Source organism: Prionailurus viverrinus, chromosome A2 (genome assembly GCF_022837055.1).
Source record: "Prionailurus viverrinus isolate Anna chromosome A2, UM_Priviv_1.0, whole genome shotgun sequence".
Classification (NCBI taxonomy): Eukaryota; Metazoa; Chordata; class Mammalia; order Carnivora; family Felidae; genus Prionailurus; species Prionailurus viverrinus.
The window spans coordinates 64,543,034-64,567,892 of NC_062562.1; the positions used below are offsets into that span (position 1 = coordinate 64,543,034).

Consider the following 24,859-nt stretch of genomic DNA (forward strand, 5'->3'; position numbering starts at 1 on the left):
TACTTTTTTGGAAACTAAAATAAGTAACTTTTGGTTCTGCTATCAAGAATACATCTTAAAATTTGAAGCAAACCCACAAAAAGAGTAAGAAAAGAATGTATAACATCCAAATAACAGAGGAAAGATAAAGTTTAATCAATCCAAAAAATATATATAGGGAAGGAACAAAATCTGAAGAATAGAAAACCAGTGTAACTGGTATGTAGTGGAATGATAGAAACCAATCCACATAAAGCAGTTGTTTTATTTGAAAATAATAAGGCAATGGACAAGGCAGGATATGAAACAGAATTATTTCTTCTTACAAGGCACAAGGCACAATCAACCAAAAGAAAGCAGAATCAAAGGGAAAATGTTATAAAGAATAGATGGAAGCACCCCCCCCCCCATAGAAGGGTGTTGTATTTAAATCCAAATGTAATTAAATTAAATGTAACCGGTCTAAATATTCCAATTAAAAAGCAGAGATTGTTAATTGGACTTAAAAGATTGTTAACTAGATTGTTAATTTGGACCCCCAAAAGAAAGACATCAATAAGATGGCAGAACAGGAGGTCCCAGTTTTCACCTTACACAGAAACACTGTTTGGACAGTAATCCGTGGGTGAAAACACTTTGTAAGAACTCTTCAATATATACTAGAAATGTTCCAGCATCCCCATGGACCACAAAACCCAAGATCGGATACACTGAAAATGGTTGGAAGAACAGTTTCACTTTGACTACATCGCTGCTCCCTGGGCCAGCAAAACTCAAAACCTGGAAAGATCCTTCTGGCCCACAACTTATCCCACGGGGGAGAGACAGTGCCATGTGAAGGTCTGGCTTCCCAGCCTTGTGGAGCACTGTCCATGAGGCCTGCTCCTGGAGGTCTACTTCTTTGTCTGCACCCAGAACTCAGAGGAAATCAGCAAGGCTGGATCATCTAGGGAAAGCTAAGAACAAAGAAAAGGGATGGAGTCTCATGGGAATGAGCCAGGACACCATGAACTCCAACAGATGGCACACAGAGCTAGGCAACCAGAGTGAAATTGAGTAACAAGTTTAACTCTGCAAAATGTGGAGAAGGTATACAAACCTGAAATTCCCTTTCAGGAAAGAGGGAGAGAAATGGCACTCATACCCATCGGCCAAGAATCTAAGTGGACTGCTTCAGGGAAAAGAGAAAGGTGACCCTTTGGGCAGCTGGCATGGCTCCACAGGCTACACAGGGGCAAAATAATCAAAATACTTCCTTCAGTAGGGAGGGAGAAAAGTGGCACTGGCACACAAAGCCCTGGCATTTCAGGCCATCGCCAGAGGGAAAAGGACTGAGTTGCCCTAAACACCTGATATGGTTCTCGGTACCCAGCATGGCTCTATCGGATTGAGGAAGGGAAACAATTCTAATACATTTCCCCCAAGAGACAGAGCTAGGGGAATTCAGCAGGTGCATCCACTGAAAAGGTTTAAGAGATTCCCCTCCCCACCTCGCCCCACCAAATCTCTAGTCAGGTCATTCCCTCCTAAAGCAAGACCACAAAGATTGGAGAAAGTGGCAATTTCTTTAAATGTTCAGACACCAGCCAAAGCCACCAGGATCACAAATCATCAGGGAAATATGACACCATAAAGGAACAACAACAACAAAAATGTTCCAATAGTTGACTACAAAGATATGAAGATCCATGAATTGCCTAACCAAGTATTCAAAATAAATTTAAAGAAGCTCAGTAAGCTACAAGAAAACACTGAGAAATAACAAACAAAACAGGAAACAATAAACAAATAAAAGTTCAACAAAGAGACAGAAACCATAAAAAAGAACCAAACTGAAATTCTGGTATGAAGAATACAATGACTGAATGGAAAAATTCAAGAGAGAGCTTCAAAGGCAGACTTGATGAAGCAGAGAAAAAAAAAAACCAAAAACCAAAAACCAAAAAAAAAAAAAAAAAAAAAAACCCAGCAAACTTCACAGACAGATCATTTGAAATTATCCAGTCTAAGAGAAAAGAAAAACAAAGTGAAAAAACCCACAAGACTCATTTGACATCATCAACTAAATCAATATATGCATTATGGAGGTCCCATAATATAAGAGAAACACAAAGAAATTAGAAAGCTAATTTAAAGAAATAAAACCAAAGAACTTCCTAAATCTGGGGAGAGGAACAGACATCCAGATTCATGAAGCTTAAAGAATCCCAAAAGGGTTGTACTAATCAGTACTACCAAGGACACCAAGAAACATTATAACTAAAATTGTCAAAGTTCACCAAGACTGAATTATGAAACCAGCTGGAGAAAAGCAACCAGTCAAAAAAGGGGTACCCCCACCACCTTAGGATATCAGTGGATTTCTCAACAGAAACCATGCAGGCAGAAAAGTGTGTAATAATATATTCAAAGTTCAGGAAGAAAAAGAAACTGCCAACAATACCAAAAATACCATACCCATCAAAACTGCCCTTTAATAATGAAGGAGAGGAGACCTTTCAAACTGAAGGAGTTTGACACCACCAGAAGCCCCAGAACCTCAAGGAGAGCACTGCCTTGCAAGAAGTGTTAGAGGGAGTTCATCAAGACGAAGTAAGACGATGTTAGATTGCAACATAAAGAGAATGAAAAGTGTAAATCTCGCTGGTAAAGGTAAATATATATGCAAATACAGAATAATGGAATACTATAAGGGTGACGCACACATCATACTTAAAGCTAGTAAAAATGTTAAAGACATAAGTATTAACAATAAATGCAACTACAAAAATCTGTTCATGGATGTACAATACAAAAGGTGTAAACTGTGACCCCAATAACAAAGTGTCAGGGGAGGGGACAAAAATATAGAGTTTTCATATGCAATTACGTTATCCACTAAAACAGACTGTTATAAATGTAAGATTTATATACAAGCTTCATGATAACGACAAAGGAAATATCTCAAGCAAAGAATCAAAGCATATCAGTACAAAAAATTCATCAAAAAACAGAGGAAGACAGCAACAGAGGAAGAGAGTAACAAACTACACAGCAGACCAAAAACAATGAACAAACTGGAAATAGTAAACCCCCACCTACCAATAATTACTTTAAATATAAACAGATTAATCCCCCTCATCAAAAAGCACAGAGTGGCTTCGTGGATAAAACAAGATGCAACTAACTCTACGCTGTGTACAAGAAAGTGACTTTATATTTAAGGGGATTCACACACTGAAAGTGGAGGATAAAAAGAGATATGCAGATGAAAACCAGACAGCAAGGATGCTGTTTTTACACCTGGGAAAAAAATCCCTTTCGCAGAATAAAAAACTATCACAAAAGACAAAGAACGTCATGCATTATGTAATCATTAAAGAGTCAATTCAAAGGGACAATGTAATAATTATAAATATATATGCACCAAACACATACGTTTATATAAACATATAAAGCAAATACTGACAGGACTGAAGAAAAAACATGACATCAACACATAATATTAGAAGACTTCATACTCCAATTTCAATAACGGGTAGAATATTTAGACACACAATCAATAAGGAACCATCAGACTTGGACAACACTATACACCAAACAGATTTAACAGATATATTAAACATTCCATAAACACTCATGTTTTCAGACACATTATTCACAAGAGCCAAAAAGTGAAAGTAACCTGTAAGTCTATCAATGGATGAATGGATAAACAAAATTTGGCATAAATGTACAATGGAATGTTAGCCTTTAAAAGGAAGAAAATTCTAAGACATGGTAAAATATGGATGAATCTTGAGAACATTATGCTAAGTGAAATAAGCCAATCACAAAAATTACTATACTACTGAAATTATATGCAATATATAGAAGAGTCAAACTCAAAGGAACAGAAAGTTAAATGGTAGCTGCCAGGTCCTGGAGAAGGGGAAATGGGGAGTTAACACGCCTGACCAGCAACTGGTGCTGGTGGAAATACTACACAGAAAACCCGCAAGACCAGAAAAAGATACAAACAATGCTATCACCCAACATGATATAATCAACTACATACAAAAAAAAACCACCCAACAAGAATACACTTTCTTTTCCAAGTACTCACACAACATTTACCAAGATAGATCATGTTCTGAACCATCTAACAAAAGCTCAACAAATTTAAAAGTACTGAAATCAGTGACATCCTTTGGGTAAATAACCAGTAGTGTGATTGCTGGATTACAGGGTAGTTCTTTTTTTGACTTTTTGAGGAACCTCTACGTTGTTTTCCAGAGTGGCTGCACCAGTTTCCATTCCCACCAACAGCACAAGAGGAGTCCCCTTTCTCCACAGCCTTGCCAACATTTGTTGTTTCTTGTGTTGTCCATTTTCGCCATTCTGACAGGTATGACATGGTATCTCACTGTGGTTTTGATTTGCATTTCCCTGATAATGAGTGATACTGAGCATCTTTTCATGTGTCTGTTGGCCATCTCTTCTTTGGAAAAATGTCTTTTCTTGTCTTCTGCCCATTTTCAATTGGGTTATTTGTTGTTTGCGTGTTGAGTTTGAGAAGTTCTTTATATATTTTGGATACTAACCTTTTATCAGATATGTCATTTGCAAATATTTTCTCCCATTCTGTAGGTTGCCTTTTAATTTTGTTGCCTGCTTCTTTCACTGTGCAGAAGCTTTTTATTTTGATGCAATCCCAACAGTTTATCTTTGCTTTGTTTCCCTTGCCTCAGGAGACATAGCTAGTAATAAGTTGCTACAGCCTATGTCAGAGAAACTACTGCTTGTGTAGAATTATTACAGCTTCAGGTCTCACATTTAGGTCTTTCATCCATTTGGATTTTATTTCTGTGTAAGGTGTAAGAAAGTGGTCCAGTTTCAGTCTTTTGCATGATCCTGACCAGTTTTCCCAATGCCACTGGTTGAAGAAACTTGTCTTTTTCCCATTGGGATATTCTTTCCTGCTTTGTCAAAGATTAATTGACCATATAGTTGTGGGTCCACTTCTGGGTTTCTATTCTGTTCCACTGATCTATTTTTGTGACAGTACCATACTGTTCTGATCACTACAGCTTTGTAATGTAACTTGAAGTCTGGAATTGTGATGCCTCCAACTTTGCTTTGCTTTTTCAAGATTGCTTTGGCTATTCAGGGTCTTTGTGGTTCCACACAAATTTCAGGATTATCTGTTCTAGCTCTATGAAAAACGCTTGTGGTATTTTGAAAGGGATTACATTAAATGTGTAGACTGCTTTGGGTAGTATGGACATTTTCACAATGCTTGTTCTTCCAGTCCATGAGCATGGAATATTTTTCCATTTTTTGTGTCTTCTTCAATGTCTTTCACCAGTGTTTTATAGTTTTCAGAGTATAGATCTTTTACCTCTTTGATTAGGTCTATTCCTAGGAACTTTATGGTTTTTGGTGCAATTATAAGTGGAACCGATTCCTTGATTTCTCTTTCTGCTGCTTCATCATCGGTGTATAGAAATGTTAAAATATTTCTGCACGTTGATTTTGTACCTTGTGACTTTACTGAATTCGTGTTATCAATTCTAACAATTTTTTGGAGGAGTCTTTTAGCTTTTCTATATAGAGTATCATGTCATCTGCAAACAGTGAAAGGATAAAAAAAATACTGATTCGAAGGGGATACACGCACTCCAATGTTTATGGCACCATTATCTACCATAGCCAAATTATAGGAAGAGCCCAAATGTTCATCGACTGAAGAATGGATAAAGACATGGTATATTTATAGAATGGAATATTACTCAGACACAAAAAAGAATGAAATCTTGCCATTTACAACAATGTGTATGGAGCTAGAAAGTATTATGCTAAGCAAAATCAGGCAGAAAGACAAATATTCTATGATTTCACTCACTTGAAAGTTTTAAGAAACAAAACAAATGAACACAGGGGGGGAAACAGAGAAGGAGGCAAAGTAGGAAACAGACTATTAACCATGAAGAACAAGCTGCTGGTCACCAGAGGGAAGGGAAGTAGGGAAATGGGGGAAACAGGGAATGGGGATTAAGGACAGCACCTGTGATGAGCACTGGGTGATGTAGGAGAGTGATGAACCACTAAATTCTGCACCTGAAACTGATTATCACACTGTGTGTTAACTGGAATTTACATAAAAACTTGGAGAAATAAAATAAAATCAATGACATGTCAAAATACATGAGACAGAGCTACAGCCAAGCTGAAATGGAGATCTACAGCATGAACCTTTCTATGAGACAAGACAAAGGAATAGAAGTAACCTGTCTCAAGAAGCTACAAGACAAGTAAGACAAGGAAGGAGGCAAACAGAAGAAAGGAAATAATAAGGTGGAAGCAAAATTTAATGAAATTGAAAACAGGAAAACAATAAAGTCAATATCACAAAAAGCTGATTCTTCATAAAGATCAATAAAATTAATAAAGGTCTAATGTGAGTGACAAAAATAAGAGAAGACCCAATGGAAATGTCCGCAATGAAATGGAGAGTATCACTAAGAGACATTAAAGGTCAATAACAGAAAATTCCACACAACTCTATGCTCAAGGGAAGGACAACTGAGAAATGGATTAATTCTTCACACACCACAAACTATAAAAATTCAACTATAATAAAAACAATTATCTGAACAGTTCTGTAACTAGTAAAGGAACTAAACATGTAAGAAAAAGCTCCCTAAATGTTAATATCCAGGTTTCATAAAATTCCAATATTTCAAAAATTAATGCTGAATTTAAAAAATCTCTTCTAGGGGCGCCTGGATGGCTCAGTGGGTTAAGCATCCAACTTTGGCTCAGGTCATGATCTCACGGTTCGTGGGTTCAAGCTCCACATTGGGCTCTGTGCTGACAGCTCAGAGCCTGGAGCCTGCTTTGGATTCCATGTCTCCCTCTCTCTGCCCCTCCCCGACTTGCAGTCTGCCTCTCTCTTTCTCAAAAATAAATAAACATTAAAAAATAAATTAAAGGAGGGGTACCTGGGTGGCTCAGTCAGTTAAGGATCTGACTTCAGCTCAGGTCATGATATCATGGTTCATGAGTTCGAGCCCCGCATCAGGCTCTGTGCTGACAGTTCAGAGCCTGGAGCCTGCTTAGGATTCTGTGCCTCTGTCTCTCTCTGCCCCCTCCCCCACTCATGCTCTGTATCTCTCTCTGTCTCTTTCTCTCTGAAAAGTAAATAAACACTAAACAAAAAATTAATTAATTAAAGGAAAACTATGGAGTAATATCTCTCATGAACTTACATGCAAAAATTCTGAATATTAAACTAAATCCAACATGACCCTGTGTGATTTATTTCATATATACAAGGTTGCTTCAATATTCTAAAACCAATCAATGTAATCCACAAGTAAAAGAAGAGAAATCATATGATCATAACAATTAATTAACTCAGAAAAGTCTTGGACAACATCCAATACCTACTGTTAATAAAAATTTTACCAAAGTAAGATTACAGGGGCACGGTCTCAAAATCATTTACAAAAAGCATCTACAAAACACCTATAAGAAACATCGTACTTCATGCTGAAAGAATGGATGCTTTCTCCATAAGCTCAGAAAAAGGAAATCTACTCTCACTACTCATATTCAAACTCATAAAGCACTGGATGCTTTGGCTACTTCAAGAAGTCAAAAAAATCAATATGGAGGCAAATGCACAGACTGGAAAGGAAAAAAATGAAACTGGAGATGACATGATCGTCAGCAAAGGAAATCTCAAGGAATATTAAATACTCCACAATACAAAAGACCTAGAACTAATATGCAAGTTCAGCAAGGACCTCAGAAACAAGATCAACACACACTGATAAAATGCATTACTAGGCATAAACGGTGAACATAAGAAAACTAAAATTAAAACGCAGTATTTCCTTTTTTTTTTTTAAGTTTCTTTGAGAGAGAAAGAGAGAGAGGGAGGGAGAGCAGGCATGTATGTGCTCATGAGCAGGAGAGGGGCAGAGAGAGAGGGGAGAGAGCATCCAGAGCAGGCTCCACGCTGTCAACACAGAGTCCAATGTGGGGCTCAGTCCCAAGAACTGTGGGATCATGACCTGAGCCAATGTCAAGAACTGGAGACTCAACCAACTGAGCCACCCAGGCACCCCAAGACACAGTTCATGCTAGCAGGTTATGTATGCTAAAAATTACAGGAAGATGATTTAAAAAATTAAAGAAGACTTAAAAAGATATAGAGACAGCACGTTCATGGATTAGAAGAACGAACATAGTCAAAGTGTTAAGTTATTCCCAAATTTCTACAAAGGTGGGTTTGGCTCCGAGACCACTACAGTAAAGTGAATATCACAATAAAATGAGTCAAATGAAGTTTTTGTTTTCCCTGGGCATACACAGAAAAAACTGTACTTTCACAATACTGTAGTTTATTAAGTGTGCAATAGCTTTCTGTCTAAAAAAACAATGTACGTACCTTAATTAAAAATCACTTTTTGGCTAAGAAACACTAGCCTTCATCTGAACTATCAGGAAGTCGTACTTTCTGCTGGTGGAGGGTCCTGCCTCGATGCTGGCGGCTGCTGACTGATCAGGGTGGCGGCTGAAGGATGCGGTGGCCGTGGCAATGTCTTAAAATCAGACAACGATGAACTCTGCTACAGCAACTGACTCTTGCTTTCACAAATGATTTCTCTACAGCATGTGATGCTGTTTGATGGCATTTTACCCACATGATTTCCTTCAAAAGTGGAATCAATCCTCTCAAACGCGGCCGCCACTGCTTTACCTGCCAGGTTGATGGAATGTTCTAATTCCTTTATTGTCATTCCCACAATCTTCACAGCATCTTCACCAGCTGTGGCTTCCATCTCAAGAAACCACTTTTTTCCTCCTCCCTGAGAAGCAACTTGTATCATGAGACGCAGCAATTTGGTCTTCAGGCTCTACTTCTGATTCCAGTTCTCTTGCTGTTTCTGCAGCGGCTTCTTCCCCTAAGTCTGGAAACTTCAATTTGTAAAAAAAACCACAAAAAAACAACAAAACAAAACAAAACAAAAAAACAACGCAGTATCTGTGAAGTGCAATAAAGCAAAGCCAACACAACAAGGTGCCCCTGGGCAGGACTGATCAGCAGAATTCCTACAAGAATCCCAAAGGTTTTTGCAGACATACACAAACTCATTGTAAAATGTATTTAATGGAGCACAAATATTAAAATAGTGAAAGCAATCCTGAAAAGACAGGAATACAATGCAATGAATAACTGCCTGTCATTAAGGCTGTCTTGGCTGAGACAGTGAGGTATTGAGGGAGGCATAAACACAAAGACAGGAAAATAATAAAGAACCCAGAAAGAGGGCCACACAAATACTCTCAGCTATGGTTTAACAAAGGTACTAAAGCTATTCAGTGGATAAAGGACAGCATTTTTAACAAATGAGGAAGGAATGCAATACCCAGGGGCAAAACAGTAACAACAAAAATAGCCTTGCCCTAAATCCCATGTATAAAGCAAAAGCTAACTGAAAATGATCACAGATACCAATGGAAAATGTAAAAAAATTTAAAAAGGGAGGAAAATCTTCAGAATGTAGGACTATGCAGAGTTCCTATATTTGACCCAAAAAAGCACAACCCATAAAAGGAACAATTGATACACTTGAACTCATAAAAATGATACACTTTTTTCCTTAAAAACCCATGTGAAGAGGAAGAAAGGAGAAGCTAAAATCTAGGAGAAAATATTTACAAACAACCTCTCAGAAAAAGACTACATCTAGAATATACAAAGAGCCCTCCTCACTCAACAGTAGAAAAGCAAACAATTCAGGCAGAAAATGAGCATCAGATACTTCATCAAAAAGGAAGTGCAGGTGGCAAATAAGCATAACAAAACCTGATCAACATCATTAGCAACTAGGGAAATGCAAATGCCAACCATCATGGGATACTGCTAAGTAACTTTCATGGGGACAAACTCAACAACGGTTACACAATACCACATGCAGAGTAGAGCACAGAGAAACTGGACCACGCAGACACTGCTGATGGGAACGGAAAATTAACTGTAGTATCACCCACAATTAGTCTTCCGACACGGTAAATTATTTTCACAGGAAAACTTGTACACAAAGTTTACAAAAGCTTTAATTTTAACAGTCAAAACTTGGGATCGGTCCAGATGTCCTAGAACAGATTAAAAGCTAAACAAGCTGTATACGTATATGCCCTGTGGGACGCTAACTCAGTAAAGTAAAGTAAAGGAACAGACTACTGATAGATGTACCACCTCAGATGTATCTGTAGGAAATTATGCTGAGGGGAAAAAAAAGTCAACAGCAAAAGGTTACATTCTCCAAGATTCCTTTGTTGTAATTTTTAAAATGATGAAACTTTAGAAAAGGAGGGCAGAATTAAGAATTAATCAATTAATTAAGGATTAACATCACGCATTAAGGAGAGGGGTGGGAGGGGTGAGGAAAGAGGAGGGCGTGGTTATGAAAAAGCAGCACAGGAACCCTTGCAGGACTGAACTATCTGTATCTGGACTATGGTGGTGGATATATGACTCTGCACAAATGATAAAACATCACAGAACTTAACACACAGAAATGAATACAAGTGAACTGGCCAAAGAAGAAGGACGGCAGTGGATTTTACCAATGTCAATACCCCCTCCTGGGAGACTGTTCTCTGTCGGTATGGTTGCAAGACGTCACCATTGGGAGAAACTGGGCAAAGTGTACAAGGGATTTCTCTGGAATATTCTTACAGCTCTATTTTACTTAAAACTCTCCTCAATTTTTTCATGCAAAATAAAAAGCTGAAGGAGTTCCTCACCACCAGACTGGCCTTATGAGAAATGTTCAAAGGAGTGCTTTAAGCTAAAGGGAAAGCATGCTAATTAGTAACCAGGAAAACATGTGAAAGTGCACATTTCAAGGTCAATGTACAGTGGAATTCTGAATAATCTAGTGTTAACTGCTTAATCACTTACAAATACTGTATGAAGAACAAAAGACAAATAGTAAAAAAATAACTATGATCATAATAAATACAGTAATTAGTTAACGCACACGCAAGGTAAGGAGATTTAAACAGAGGGGCGCCTGGGTGGCTCAGTCGCTTGAGCATCTGACTCTTGATTTCACTTCAGGTCATGATCTCTCTCATTTCTCATTGAGAGAACAATAAAGATCAGAGAAAAATAAAGACTCCAAAAAGACAATAAAAAAATAACAAAAAGCAGTTTAAAAAAACTAAAAAATATGGACTTTTACCTATACTCACCAAGAAGAAAGCAGATTCCAGCATATAAAATCAGAAATGAAAATGGAGACATTACATACCATACCACAGAAATACAAAACACGAGAAACTATTATGAACAATTATATTATATACCAACAAATTGGACAACCTAAAAGAAATGGATAAATATATAGAAACATACAACCTACCAAGAATGAATCATGAAAAAAGAGAAAATCTGAACATATCAATTACTCGTAAGGGGCCTAAATCAACAATCAAAAACCCTCCCAACAACCAAAGTCCAGGACCAGACAGATGGCTTCACTGGTGAATTTTACCAAAAATTCAAAGAAAAAATTAATACCAATTTTTCTCAAATTAATAGAATTTTTCTCAAATTATTTAAAAATACATACAAAAGGAGGGAACACTTGCAAACTCATTTTATGAGGCCAGCATTACCTGATACAAATACCAGACAAGGACACTACCAGAAATGAAAACTGAGGTCACTATCCTGGATGAACAGACATGCAAAAATCTTCTACAAAACATTAGTAAACCAAATTCAACACTACATTAAGAGGATCATACATCAGGGCGCCTGGTGGCTCACTCAGTTGAGTGTCCGACTTTGGCTCAGGTCATGACCTCAGAGTTTGTGAGTTCGAGCCCCACATCGGGATCTGTGCTGACAACTCAGAGCCTGAAGCCCGCTTCGGATTCTGTGTCTCCCTCTCTCTATACCCATCCCTCACTAGTACTCTGTCTCTCTCTCAAAAATAAATAAAAACATTAAAAAAATAATTTTTTTTTTTTAAAAAACAGCATCATGATCAGGTGACATTTATCCCAAGGCTACAAGGAAGCCTCAACATAAACAAATGCATCAGTACAATACACCGGATTAAGAAAATGAAGGATAAAAATCATATGACCATCTCAATAGGTGGTTAAAAATCATGACAAAAATTCACCATCCATTACGATAAAAATTCTCAATAAAGTGGGTTCAGAGGAAATGAACTTCAACATAACAAAGGCCATACATGACAAACCCCCAGCTGACATAGTCAGCAGTGAAACTTTCAAAGTCTTCCTCTGAGATGGGAAACCCAGGCAGATGCCTGCTCTCGCCACCTTGATTCAACACAGTACGGGAAGCACCAGTCAGAGCAAGGAGATACAAAACAGTTCAAGGCATCAAAGAAGGAAAAGGCATTCGACTGGAAAGGAAGAAGGACTCTATTTGCAGATGGGAGGGTGTTATATGTAACAACCCTAATGACTCCACCTACAAAGAAAAAAAACTGTAAAACAAATGAATGCAGAAAAGTTGCAGGTTATAAAATCAACATACAAAATTAGCTTCATTTCTGTACTTTAAAAATAAAACATCAGAAAGATAAACTAAGAAAACAATCCCATAAAAAATTATATATCAGAAAGAATAAAATACCTAAAAATAAATGGAACCAAAGAGGTGAAAAACTTACGTACTAAAAACTACAAGACAGTAATGAAAGAAACTGAAGAAGCCACAATAAATGGGATAACAGTCCATGCTCATGGGTTGGAAGAATTAATACTGTCAAAATGTCCACACTACCCAAAGCAATCCACTTATTAAATGTAAAACCTGAAGCCATAAAACTCCTGGTACAAAAGATAGGGGGTAAGCTCCTTGAGATCGGTTCTGACAATGACTTTTTTGGATTTGATACCAAACACCAAAATAAACAAGTGAAATTGCAGCAACCCTAAAGGCCTCTGTACAGCAAAGAAAACCAGCAATAAATAGGCAACCTATGGAATGGAAGGAAACAATTTTAAATCATGTATCTGTTAAGGGGTTAATATCCAAAATATATAACTCCTACAAGTCAATAAAAACAATGACAAAAAACACAATTACAATATGGGCAGAAGTTCTGAACAGACATTTTTCCAAAAAACAAAAAAAGGCTTACAAATGGCGAACCCATACGTGGAAAGGTGCTCAATGTCATTGGTGATAAGAGAAAGGCACATCAAAACTACCACAAAATATAACCTCACCCCTGTTGAAAAAGGCTATTATCAAAAAGACAAGAAATAACAAGCACTGGCAAAGACGATGAGAAAAATGAAAACCTTGTGGGCTATTGGTGGGAATGGAAATAGGTACAGCCACTAAAAACCACAGACAAGTTCCTCAAAAAATTGAAAACAGAACCACCAGATAATTCAACAATTTTACTTCCAGGTATATATCCGGGAAATCACTATCTCAGAAAGATATGTGCACCCCCATGTCCACTGCAGCATTTACTTATATACCCAAGACATGGAAACAACCTAAGTGTCCATCAATGGATAAACAGGTAAAGAAAACACCGTGTGTGTGTGTGTGTGTATGCATTTACATATATGTACATACACACACATGTATATATATATATATATACATGTGTGTGTATGTATATACACATACGCAACTATAAATAAACACACACATATACACACATGTAAAATAAAAGGAAATCCTGCCATCTGCAACAACATGGATGGATCTTAAGGGCATTATGCTAAGTAAAATTAAGAAAAAGAAATACTGTCTGAATTCACTTATATGTGCAATCTTAAAACAATCAAAGTTGGGCAGGGGATGAGATGTGTCAACAAGTGATCAAATGGCACAGAGCTCCAGTTACAGGAGTCCCCTCTTACCGTGGAGAATACATTCTAAGATCCCCAATGGATGCCTGAAACTGTGGCTGTTACTCAACCCTACATATGCCATGTTTTGTCCTATACATACATCCCTATGGTAGAGTTGAGTTTATAAATTATATCACAATAAGGGATTAACAACAACAATAAAATAGAACAATTATAATAATGTACTATAACACAAGTTATGTGAAAGTAGTCTCTTTATCTGTCTCTTAAAATATCTTATTGCACTCTACTTGCCCCCTTCTTTCTCCTGTGATGATGTGAGATGATACAAAAGCCCATGTGATGATGGGGCGCCTGGGTGGCGCAGTCGGCTAAGCGTCCGACTTCAGCCAGGTCACGATCTCGCAGTCCGGGAGTTCGAGCCCCGCGTCGGGCTCTGGGCTGATGGCTCAGAGCCTGGAGCCTGTTTCTGATTCTGTGTCTCCCTCTCTCTCTGCCCCTCCCCCGTTCATGCTCTGTCTCTCTCTGTCCCAAAAATAAATAAAAACGTTGAAAAAAAAATTAAAAAAAAAAAAAAAAAAGCCCATGTGATGAGATGAAGTGAGGTGAATAATGCAGGCATTTTGACACTAATGACCTACTGACAAACATGAGAAAGAAAGATTATCTGCTTTGGGGCCATAGTTGACCACTGGTAACTGAAACCATGGAAAGTGAAACCGTAGATGTGGTAAAACAACTAAGTAAGTCTGGGGAGGTCATGTACAGCATGGTTACTCTGGTAACAAAAATGTACTGTATATTTGAAAGTTGCTAAGATAATATATCTTAAAATTCTCATCACACATACACACAAAATCAGCAACTCTGTGTGGTTATAGATGTTAATTTAGTGTAATAATAGTACTGCAATATATACATACATCAAGTGATTATGTTGTAAACCTAAAACTAACAGCCGTATCACGTTATATGTCAGTTGTATCTCAATATAAATAAACATAGATAGATAAAATGAAACTCTGAAAATACACACAAAGAATGAAAAAGAAAAAGGGAAACAAAATTACAAAAGAAGGGAAAATAAGGAAACAATAGTAAAATAATAGGCATAAATCCAATTATATCAATAATGACATTAAACTTTACTGGAATAAATACTTCAATTAAAGACGTTTTTATTGAGAATAGAAAGGGGTCAATTACATGTTGTCTATAAGAAACATGCATTTTAGATATAAGGACATAGATAATTGAAACCAAATGGTTAGAAACGTATCCCTGGCAAACCGTAAGCACAGAATCACTGAATTAATAATATTAATTTCAGATAACATTTGAGAGCAAGGGTTAAAGGGGACATTTTATAAGGATAAAAGCACAAACTGTGGTTTTTAGTTTGAAGGTCTTCCATGTTTTCTGCTAAACTTATAATGAAGATATATGGGTTTTTTTCAATAAAGGCAGAATTAGTATTAACACAATTGAACAAATATCCATAACTAGATTACTAATCTCTCAGTAAACTAGAAACAGAAAGGAGCTTCCTTGATCTGGTAAATGGCATCTATGAAAATTTGGAGCTAACAATGTATTTAATAGTGAAGGACTAAATGCTTTTCCCCTAAGATCAGGAACAAGAAAAGGATACCTACTCTTATGACTAAATACTGTAAAATCTGGCCATTCAAACAGGATCAGTAAAGAAACAAAAGGTATAAAAATCAGGAAAAAAACAAAAACAAAAACACAGTCTCTATCTGCATATGACACGGTGGTTTATATAGAAAATCCTAAGTAATCTTTAAAACAACTACTATAGCAAATGAATTTAACAAGGTGGCAAATACAATACGCAAATATACAACATGCAAACATCTATTGAAAACTGAAACTGACAAATGAATTTTTTAAATATTCCATTTAAGATAGTACCAAAAAAAAAAAAAAAAAAAAAAGAAACCCTACAAAATACTTAGGAATAAATTTAGCAGAAAACATGCAAGGCATTTAAACTAAAAACTGCCAAAAAAAGAAAAGTGAATTTTTTAAACCTAAATAAACATGGAAAAACTAACATGATCAGGTATAAGAAAACTTCATATTATTAAAATTTCACTTCTAACCAACTGACTGGGAGAGATATGGAAACTCCAATCAGAATCTGGGGCATTTTTCATTGTTTTTAGAAACCTGACATGCTGATTTAAAATTTTTAGAAACAGGGGCACCTGGGTGGCTCAGTTGGTTGAGTGTCCAACTTAGGCTCCAGCCATCATGATCTTGGGGTTCCTGAGTTCCAGCCCCGTGTCAGCTCACCGCTGTCAGCACCTAGCTGCTTCGGATCCCCTGCCCCCCTCTCTCTGCCCCTCCCCCACTGGTGCTCTGTCTCAAAAATAAAAACATTAAAAAAATAAAAAATAGACATTTTTTGGAAATACAAAGGACCTAGAAAATATAAAACAATGTTGAAAAGGAACCAAGATAAAATACTTATACTACCTGACATCAGATTTGCTGTAAAGGTACAGTGATGAAGAAAGTATGGCACAGGATTACCAAACAGATCAATGCAAGAGAACAGTGGAAAAACAGTGCATCTAAGAAGAAACAGAACATACTCGGATCAAATCTTCAAAGAGCCAGATAGATCTTCACTGCAGCAAATATGCCAAGATAAGTTTGAATTTACCATAGTTGGGGGAAAATTTCAAGTTGCTTACATCTTTCTAAATTCAAAGAAGTGTATTTATAGCAATAAATAAGAAGCTAATGCAAAATGAAAAGGCCCTAAAGTTGAAAACCAAATGAAATGAACACTAAAGCAGATAATATTAAATAATTTTTCAGATCTGCAAATGAAGGCCCCAGAAATGCTTCTTTGAAAATACTTTGGCCTGGAAATTCTGAATTCTTTTTTTTTTTAAGTTTATTTATTTTTTGAGAGAGAGAAAAAGCATTAGCTGGGGAGGGGCAGAGGGAGAGAGGGAGACACAGGGAGCCTGGTGCCTGCTCGAATTCACCTACCAGGAGATCATGACCTGAAGTGAAGGTGGATGCTCAAAGGACTGAGCCACCCAGGTGCTACTGAATTCTTTTTATCATTATGCTAACCATTACACTGCTATTACACTACCATCAAGCCAGAAAAGCACCAGTCTTTATTTTGAGATAACAAACAAAAAGAGACCATTTTATGCCCAGAAAAGAAAGAAAAGAAGGACAACAGGAAGGAGGACAGAAGAGAAAAAAGGAAGCAAAGGGACAGATGAATAGCAAAAAAAAAAAAAAAAAAAAGTATCCAAATGAAAGGAAAAGTCACAGGGCAGAATGTTCCAGGAACAACCTAATATAACCAAATAACATTCTAAACGAACAAATGGAGTTAATAAAATTGCAGACCTTTCTTATTACAAGCTTCATGGATTGCAGAATTTGATTTTTTGTTTCTATTTAAAAAGTAGAAATAAAATTGACTCTCAATGTTAAATGACGGAAGGAAACTACAAATGGGTAGCACCATGAGATCATCTTGAAGAAAATTAATAAAATGTGTCCATTTCCTTCCCTACTCCTAATTCCCAGGCTTGAACACACATTCCCACTCCATCACCAAAGAAATGAAGGTTTATGACTATGTAAAAGTTTGAAGATTGGTAGAAGTCTAAAAGATGTGTTAATAATAAAGGTTAGCACAGTACCCATGGATTAAGAAATAAGATTAAAAAAATAAGATTTACTGCTCTCTGTTCCTGGTGCCCCATAACATAACTCCTATTTCAAAAGTTAAAAAAAAAACCAAAAAAACAAAAAAATTATCCCATAGGTGAAAGATAACCCCTAAGGAAAAATTTTAAATGGAAATACTTGAAAACATACAGATTGATGATGTAGCAATACTATTTCAGGAGGCTTACTAAGTGCAAGTTAAGAAATCATCCCCTTCAATCAATTTCACTGAGCAAAAGTAATGGATATTGACCTGAATATGCAATACCTGTACCTTGAACAGGAAACCCTTACAACTATCATAATGTAAATAATTTTATATTCTAAGTATTCAAAAATATCACCTTTTTACAAAGTGCTTATGATCACTGAAGAGTCATTAGAGACAGGAAAACACTGCTGTATGTTACATATGTGGAGTATAATGTGAGAGAGAAAAGTACATTAAAATACCTGCTGGGAGTTTCAGCATAATTTTTAGCCTAAGCACTGAGAGGACTCTATGTGATTTAATTATAATTACATAGATATACACATACACACTAATATACATATATAACATATACATAGTGTATATAACATACTAATATATGTACGTATACATATACACTAATTACATGGAACAAATAAGGCCAATAAGTGGAAAAATCATCTTTCTTAATATAGTCACAAGATGCTAAATTCTAAAGCTTTTCATAAAAATAATAACTCTATTAAGTTATTGTCATTTATTATTTGAAGTTTTATTTTTATTGTTGAACTTCCTAAGTGCAGGGTTGGATCTGATGTGTTCTAAAACAGCTGAAGTGCTTACTTACACACTGAGCATGTTCATGGTGTTTTCTTTCTCCAGCCTCACATAACATACCTTAGACAGTCTTTTGGAAGATTCACAATTATGGTCTGCACATGGCTTAGGTCCTTTTTCAGTGTCTAGAGATGAAACTGAGAAAATACATTTTATTTTATCATGGGCCCAAAGTACTGTATCATAATATTAAAACTGGCTTTTGAAATATAAAACAGATGATTTATCTAATACTTCTCTTCCATTCGTAATTAAGCAATTTTCCTAATGTTAAACTACTCTTTTTAGCTACAAACCTAAGCCAAAAAGTTTTTTAATATGAATCAGGAAAACCTCACTATTATACTGATCCTAAGAATTAATAATAATGATAGTAACAATAACAATGCCTGATCATAACAATAAAGACTAGAACAGAAATGTATGAAATAAAGAACAGAAAAATCATAGAAAAGCTTCACCAAAGTAAGAGTTAGTTGCTCCTCTGAAAAGGAAACAAAATTGGCAACCTCTTAGGAAAGCTAACCAAGGAAAAAAGAAATGTCCCAAACCAACAAAATTATAAATAAACAAGGAGACACTGTAACCGATAACATGGGAATTCAAAGGATCATTAAGAGACTACCATGAATAACTATACCTTACTTGACTGAGGAACATGGAAGATATAAAAAATTTGCAAAGAGATAAAAACCAAAAGGGGAATACGAAAAAGAGGACTTTAGAGAATTCTATTAAATAATCTTTCTAAATTACCTCATCAACCTAATTATCAGGGTTCTAAAACCCTCAGTTACTTCACTATGGACCAAAATATACAAAGTCTGATTTCTACCCCTAGGTCTATCATCAAGAAACCCAGGCACATTATTTACTATCTCCTTGAGACTTCTGCTCTCTGCTCTGTAAAACAACAGGCTAAATATTATGATTTTGCCATTCTTTCCAGTTGTAAAAATAAGATTTAAAATATAAATATGTCAGGGGCGCCTGGGTGGCTCAGTCAGTTGAGCATCTGACTTCAGCTCAGGTTATGATCTCACAGCTAGTGAGTTCGAGCCCCATGTCAGGCTCCGTGCTGACAGCTCGGAGCCTGGAGCCTGCTTTGGATTCTGTGTCTCCCTCTCTCTCTGTCCCTAACCCACTTGCATTCTGTCTCTGTCTCTCTCAAATATAAATAAACATTAAAAAAAAATTTTAAATATAAATATGTCAGTCTTAACAATCTAAGCTCTTCTCTAACCACAAGCAATCGTGACTATTTTACTTTCTCCAAATTCTCAATCATATCCTACCCATTAGCCATTCTAGAATGTTTCCTAGATATACTCTGTGTTGTCTTTATACATGACTTTAAGTTGCTATTCTGCATGGAATTTTTTTAAAACACCAATAATTTCATGGGTCTCCTTAACTGTTTATCTCCTAATGACATCTCTACTTTCATAGCACCCAAAGAACACCTGGAATTTCCGCCACAGTATTTGCTGTACTACTGTTATATGACATCTTCCTTTAAGTAGAATATGACCTTCTTGAAGAAAGATCCTTGCTCTATATTATTGACTTTGCCTGATATGTTATGTAAAATATGTTGGATGGATAAGTGTTGATACGAAGGTAATGAAATTGACCACAGAAGTACTAATAAATGCAGAATACACTTGTAGAATATTGGGCAATCTTCATTATTTCAGTATTCTTTTTTATTTTTATTTTAAGTTTATTTATTTTGACAATTACAATTGAGAGAGAGCATGCACACACAGGGGAAAGGAGAATCCCAAGCAGACTCCATGCTGTCAGTGCTGAGCCCAACGCAGGGCTCGATCTCGCGAACCGCAAGATCATGACCTGAGTGGAAATCAAGAGTTGAACACTTAACCAACTGAGCCACCCAGGCGCCCCTTCAGTATTCTTCCCTGCTTTCATCTGAATTATATCACAAAGAATTATCAAATATCACAAAAAGACAAACCACATCTGGGTGATTTTATAAAAGCAAACAGAACAAGGTGTTTGAGCTGAAGCAGACCTCCAAGTAGGGTTGTAGATTTGGAGGGGAAAAAAAAAAAAAAGGAGGTTTTTTTTTTGGGTTTTTTTTTGTTTTTTTTTTATGGACTATTTTTACTTTAAATCCTTTTAAAATGAGACCATCCTAAAACCAGACCCAGGAAATGTAAAATTTCTAAATTTATGTATCAAAAATATACAATGGAGTTAAAGAAAGCATTTTCAAATTGTAGCCAAATATTTAAAATATTATTCACCCAAGGTAATGCTGGCTTTTGAAGCTATTGCTCATGAAGTAATTCAGAAGATGGTAGACCAGAGTCTACCAATTTAACATAATATGATTATGAGATCAGATCATCATGAAGATACACAATTTTATTTTTTTAACTTTTTAATGTTTATTTTAGAGAGAGAGACAGAGCGCCAGTGGGGGTAGGGCAGAGAGAGAGGGAGACACAGAAACCGAAGCAGGCTCCAGGCTCTGAGCTGACCTGTCAGCACAGAGCCTGATGCAGGGCTTGAACTCACAAACTGTGAGATCATGACCTGAGCTGAAGTTAGATGCTTAACTGACTAAGCCACCCAGGCGCCCCCACAATTTTATTTTTAATTTAAATCCTTATAAAATTTTAAGGCAAATAAAAAAATTCATTAAAATCTACTATTTATTACGCTAAATCAAAATTGTTGGAAATAGTAACACAGAATCAACAGAAATTATCCAGTCTTCAGGATCAGTCAGTACGGACAGTGATCAATCAAGTCACCAACATGTAGAATGTTTAAGTTAAAATCCAGTACAAAGCTAGTAAGGGCCAACAGGCAGTATGGTTTCATCCACCATGTTAGATAAACCACATAACGCTCACGCTCCCTAGATCAGTTCACTCCATCAGTTCTCTGGACCTGAGACAGCACAATTTCTTCCTGAACTCCTGCCTATGATATACATGCTTTACTTAGGCTAGATGGCTAACCTCACGTTGTATGAAACTATGCACCCTGTTTTGTTTTTTTAGATTAAACTTTCTACAAAATGAAACAATGAAAAAGAAATGATGTCAGTAATATGGTGATTTCGGATACTTCGAGCCATGTCCTACCACAGAAATGCTGACAAAAATAACCCAAAACAGAGTCAACTTTGCTGAAACTCTGGAAAATAGCTGAATTTTTACAATTAGAAGAATCAAATGGTTTTTCAATCAATGGTCTCTGAATCATTGATTCAAAAGAACCTGAATCAAGGGAAGTTGACTTAAGCACAGCACTTAAGGAATCTCTTATCAGAACACTAACATCAAGCTAAAGGACATGAGACCTGAGAGATCACACACAACAAAGAACAGTCTTTGCAAAGGTAGTTTAGATAAGTCACTAAACCAACAACCACAACACCTATGAACAATAACAACAGACACAAAAGAGGTGGAAGAATCTGGTTTCATGGTAACTACCTGTTAGAATATTAAAAATGTACAGTTTTTGGGGTGCCTGGGTGGCTCAGTCGGTTAAGCAGCCGACTTCAGCTCAGGTCATGATCTCACGGTCCGTGAGTTCGAGCCCCGTGTCGGGCTCTGTGCTGACAGCTCAGAGCCTGGAGCCTGTTTCCGATTCTGTGTCTCCCTCTCTCTGACCCTCCCCCATTCATGCTCTGTCTATGTCTCAAAAATAAATAAACGTTAAAAAAAAAAATGTACAGTTTTCAAAAAAAAATTACAAGGAATGAAAGAAGACAGTATGAACCATACATGAAAACAAACAAACAAACTATCCCTGAGGAAGCACAGAAATTTAATTATTAGACAAATAAATATTCCATACCAACTGGATTGCATATACTCAAAGAGCTAAAGGAAATAATGAACAGAGAACAACAACAAAAAGGAAAATGATTTCTCAACAAATATATCATATTAATAAAGTAAAAGATTATATAAAAGGAGACCAAACAGAAATTCTGGAACTAACAATTACAACACCTAAAATGAAGAACGCACTACAGGTTTTCAATTGATCTTGTGAAAGAAAGAACCTGTGAATTTGAGGATAGGTAAACTGAAAGTATCCAGTTAAGAGGAGCAGGAAGAAAAAGCAGGAAAAGAACTGAAGGCCTAAGAGACTATTGGACTTCAGGTGTACTAACATAAGCATAATGGGGGTCCTAGTTGAGAAAAAAAAAAAAAAAGAAAGAGAAAAAGAAAGAGAAAAAGAAAAAGAAAAAGACTTGAAGAACACTTGAAAAAATAATAGCCAAAAGTGTCCCAATTTGATGAAAGACATGAATCACATATCCAAAAAGATCAATGGAATTGAAGCAGGATATATGCAAGGGATTCAACAGTGAAAGAGATTATAACCAAACTGTCAAAAATCAAAGAGATAATATGGAAAGCAGAAAAAGAGAGAGAGAGAGAGAGAGAGAGAGAGAAGAAAAAAAAAAAAACTTGTCACTTCCTTCAAGTGCATAAAAAGATTAATCGCAGATTTCTTGTAAAAAAAAACCATGGAGGTTCAAAGGCAGTGAGATAACATATTTAAAGCATTAAAAGAAAAAACGCTTTCAACCAAGAATCCTGGAAAACTAGCATTCAGAAATGAAGAAGAAAGTAAAATATTCCAAACACAGTGTTTGAAACATTAGATAGTAACAGGACAACAGATAATAATTTGATGCTATACAAAGAAATAAGTAACAGTTGTAGAGTTAACTACACAGGTAATAGGCAATATTGCTGTATTTTTATTTTTTTAACTCCACTTTTTTCATGTATGTGATTAAAAATAAATACATAAGACAATAGTCATAAATCTATGTTAATGGTAAACAACGTATACAAAAATGCAATCACTGAGCACACCATAGAGAGGAAGGAACAAACTATCCTGGAGCAGAGTTTTGGTACACTGCTCATACTAGGCTAGTATTAATCCAAACTATATAGTTATATATTCAAGTTGTTAATTGTAAAATGCACGGTGGCTGCCAAGAGAATAACTAGATACATTCAGAAAAGGAAATGAGAATAAAACCAAAATGATATTTTATAGTCAATTAAACACAAAAAAATCAGTAACAGAAGCATTAAGAAAACAAAAAAGATCTGAGAGAACTACTGCTTTACAGTCCACCATGAAAGGAACCTGGATGCCATCACTCCCATCCTCGTAAGAGGTACACACACTGAAACTCACAAACTCTTCTTTGATTCACCAAATAAGTAAGGTCTCCGGGAAAACTGCTGTCCACAAAATTGTAGAGAAAAATGGGTGGATACAGGTTAACTATTGTTCACCAGGAGAAGCCCCAAGAGCCAGCCAGGGGAGCTAGTACCAGTAAGAAAACTGTAATTCAGAATCTGTTGAAGGCTCACAGCGAGCAAACTCAAGTATCAGAAACTCTAGGGGAGTTCTGTCTTACAGGGCCCTCCACAGGTTCGTAAGTTTAGGCCTCCATTCGTCCCAAGAGGTTCTCTCATATAAAACAACCCTCCTGAAGATGAGGAAAAAAATCAGAGTAGGTGTGGATAAAGTCAAAATTCTGTACAAACAAATAGAAATATTGAAGAAACAGGAAACTAAAAAGCAATCCTGGAGCTGCTAAGTATGAGAACTGAAGTGAATAACTGATCTGAAGGCAGATCTGATCAGGCAGAAGAAACAAATCAGCCAACCTAAAAACAGAACATTAGAAATTATCAAATCTAAAGAAAAGAAAAAAACCGAGGGAAAGTGATCAGAACTTAAGAAAACTTTTGAACATCATCAAATGGACCAAAATCTACACTGTGGGGGTCCCAGAAGGAACAGAAAGTGACAGAGAAAGTATTTTAATAAACGGTGGCTGAAAACTTCTCAAACTTGATGAAATCATGAATATAAACATCTAGAAACTCAACAAATACCAAGTAAGGTAAACTCAAAAAGACTCACATGAGGCCACATTATAATGAAGCTTCTGAAAGACAAAGAATCATGAGAGCAGGAAGAGAGAAGTAACCTGTCACATACAACGGATCCTCAATAAGGTTCTGAGCAGATTTCACATAAAAGCTTTTAGAGGCCAAATGTCCTGGGCTGATATAATAAAAGTGCTAAAAGTTGTTTTTTTTAAATGTCAACGAAGAATCTTACAACATGCAAAACTGTCTTTCAAGAGTAAGGGAGGAATTAAGACATTCCCAGATGAACAAAAGCTGAGGGACTCTGCTACCACTAGATCTGCCCTCCAAGAAATGGTCAAGGGAGTCGTACAGGGTGAAAGGAAGGACACGAGACAGAAATTCACAGCCATGTGAATAAAGATCTCAATAAAGGTCAATGTATGAGTGATGCTAAAAGCTGCTATTATTGTAAGACTGGATTATAACAGTAATATTGACATGATTAAAAAACAGCCTAAAGGTAGTATGACTGCAACGTTGTTTTGTAACTTCACATTTTACTTTCTACACAATTTGAGAGACTAAA

The 24,859-nt window shown here is 36.3% G+C and overlaps 1 protein-coding gene across 2 annotated transcripts in view; it reads right to left on the reverse strand.

Annotated features, from left to right (window-relative positions):
• ZPBP (zona pellucida binding protein) overlaps window positions 1-24,859 on the reverse strand; it is a 113,392-nt gene that overhangs the window by 42,002 nt on the left and 46,531 nt on the right. For both annotated transcript variants that reach the window (XM_047826548.1, XM_047826540.1), the window contains one exon: window positions 18,434-18,510. In XM_047826548.1, the coding sequence (XP_047682504.1) occupies window positions 18,434-18,510 (77 nt within the window). The remainder of the gene's footprint in view (window positions 1-18,433; window positions 18,511-24,859) is intronic.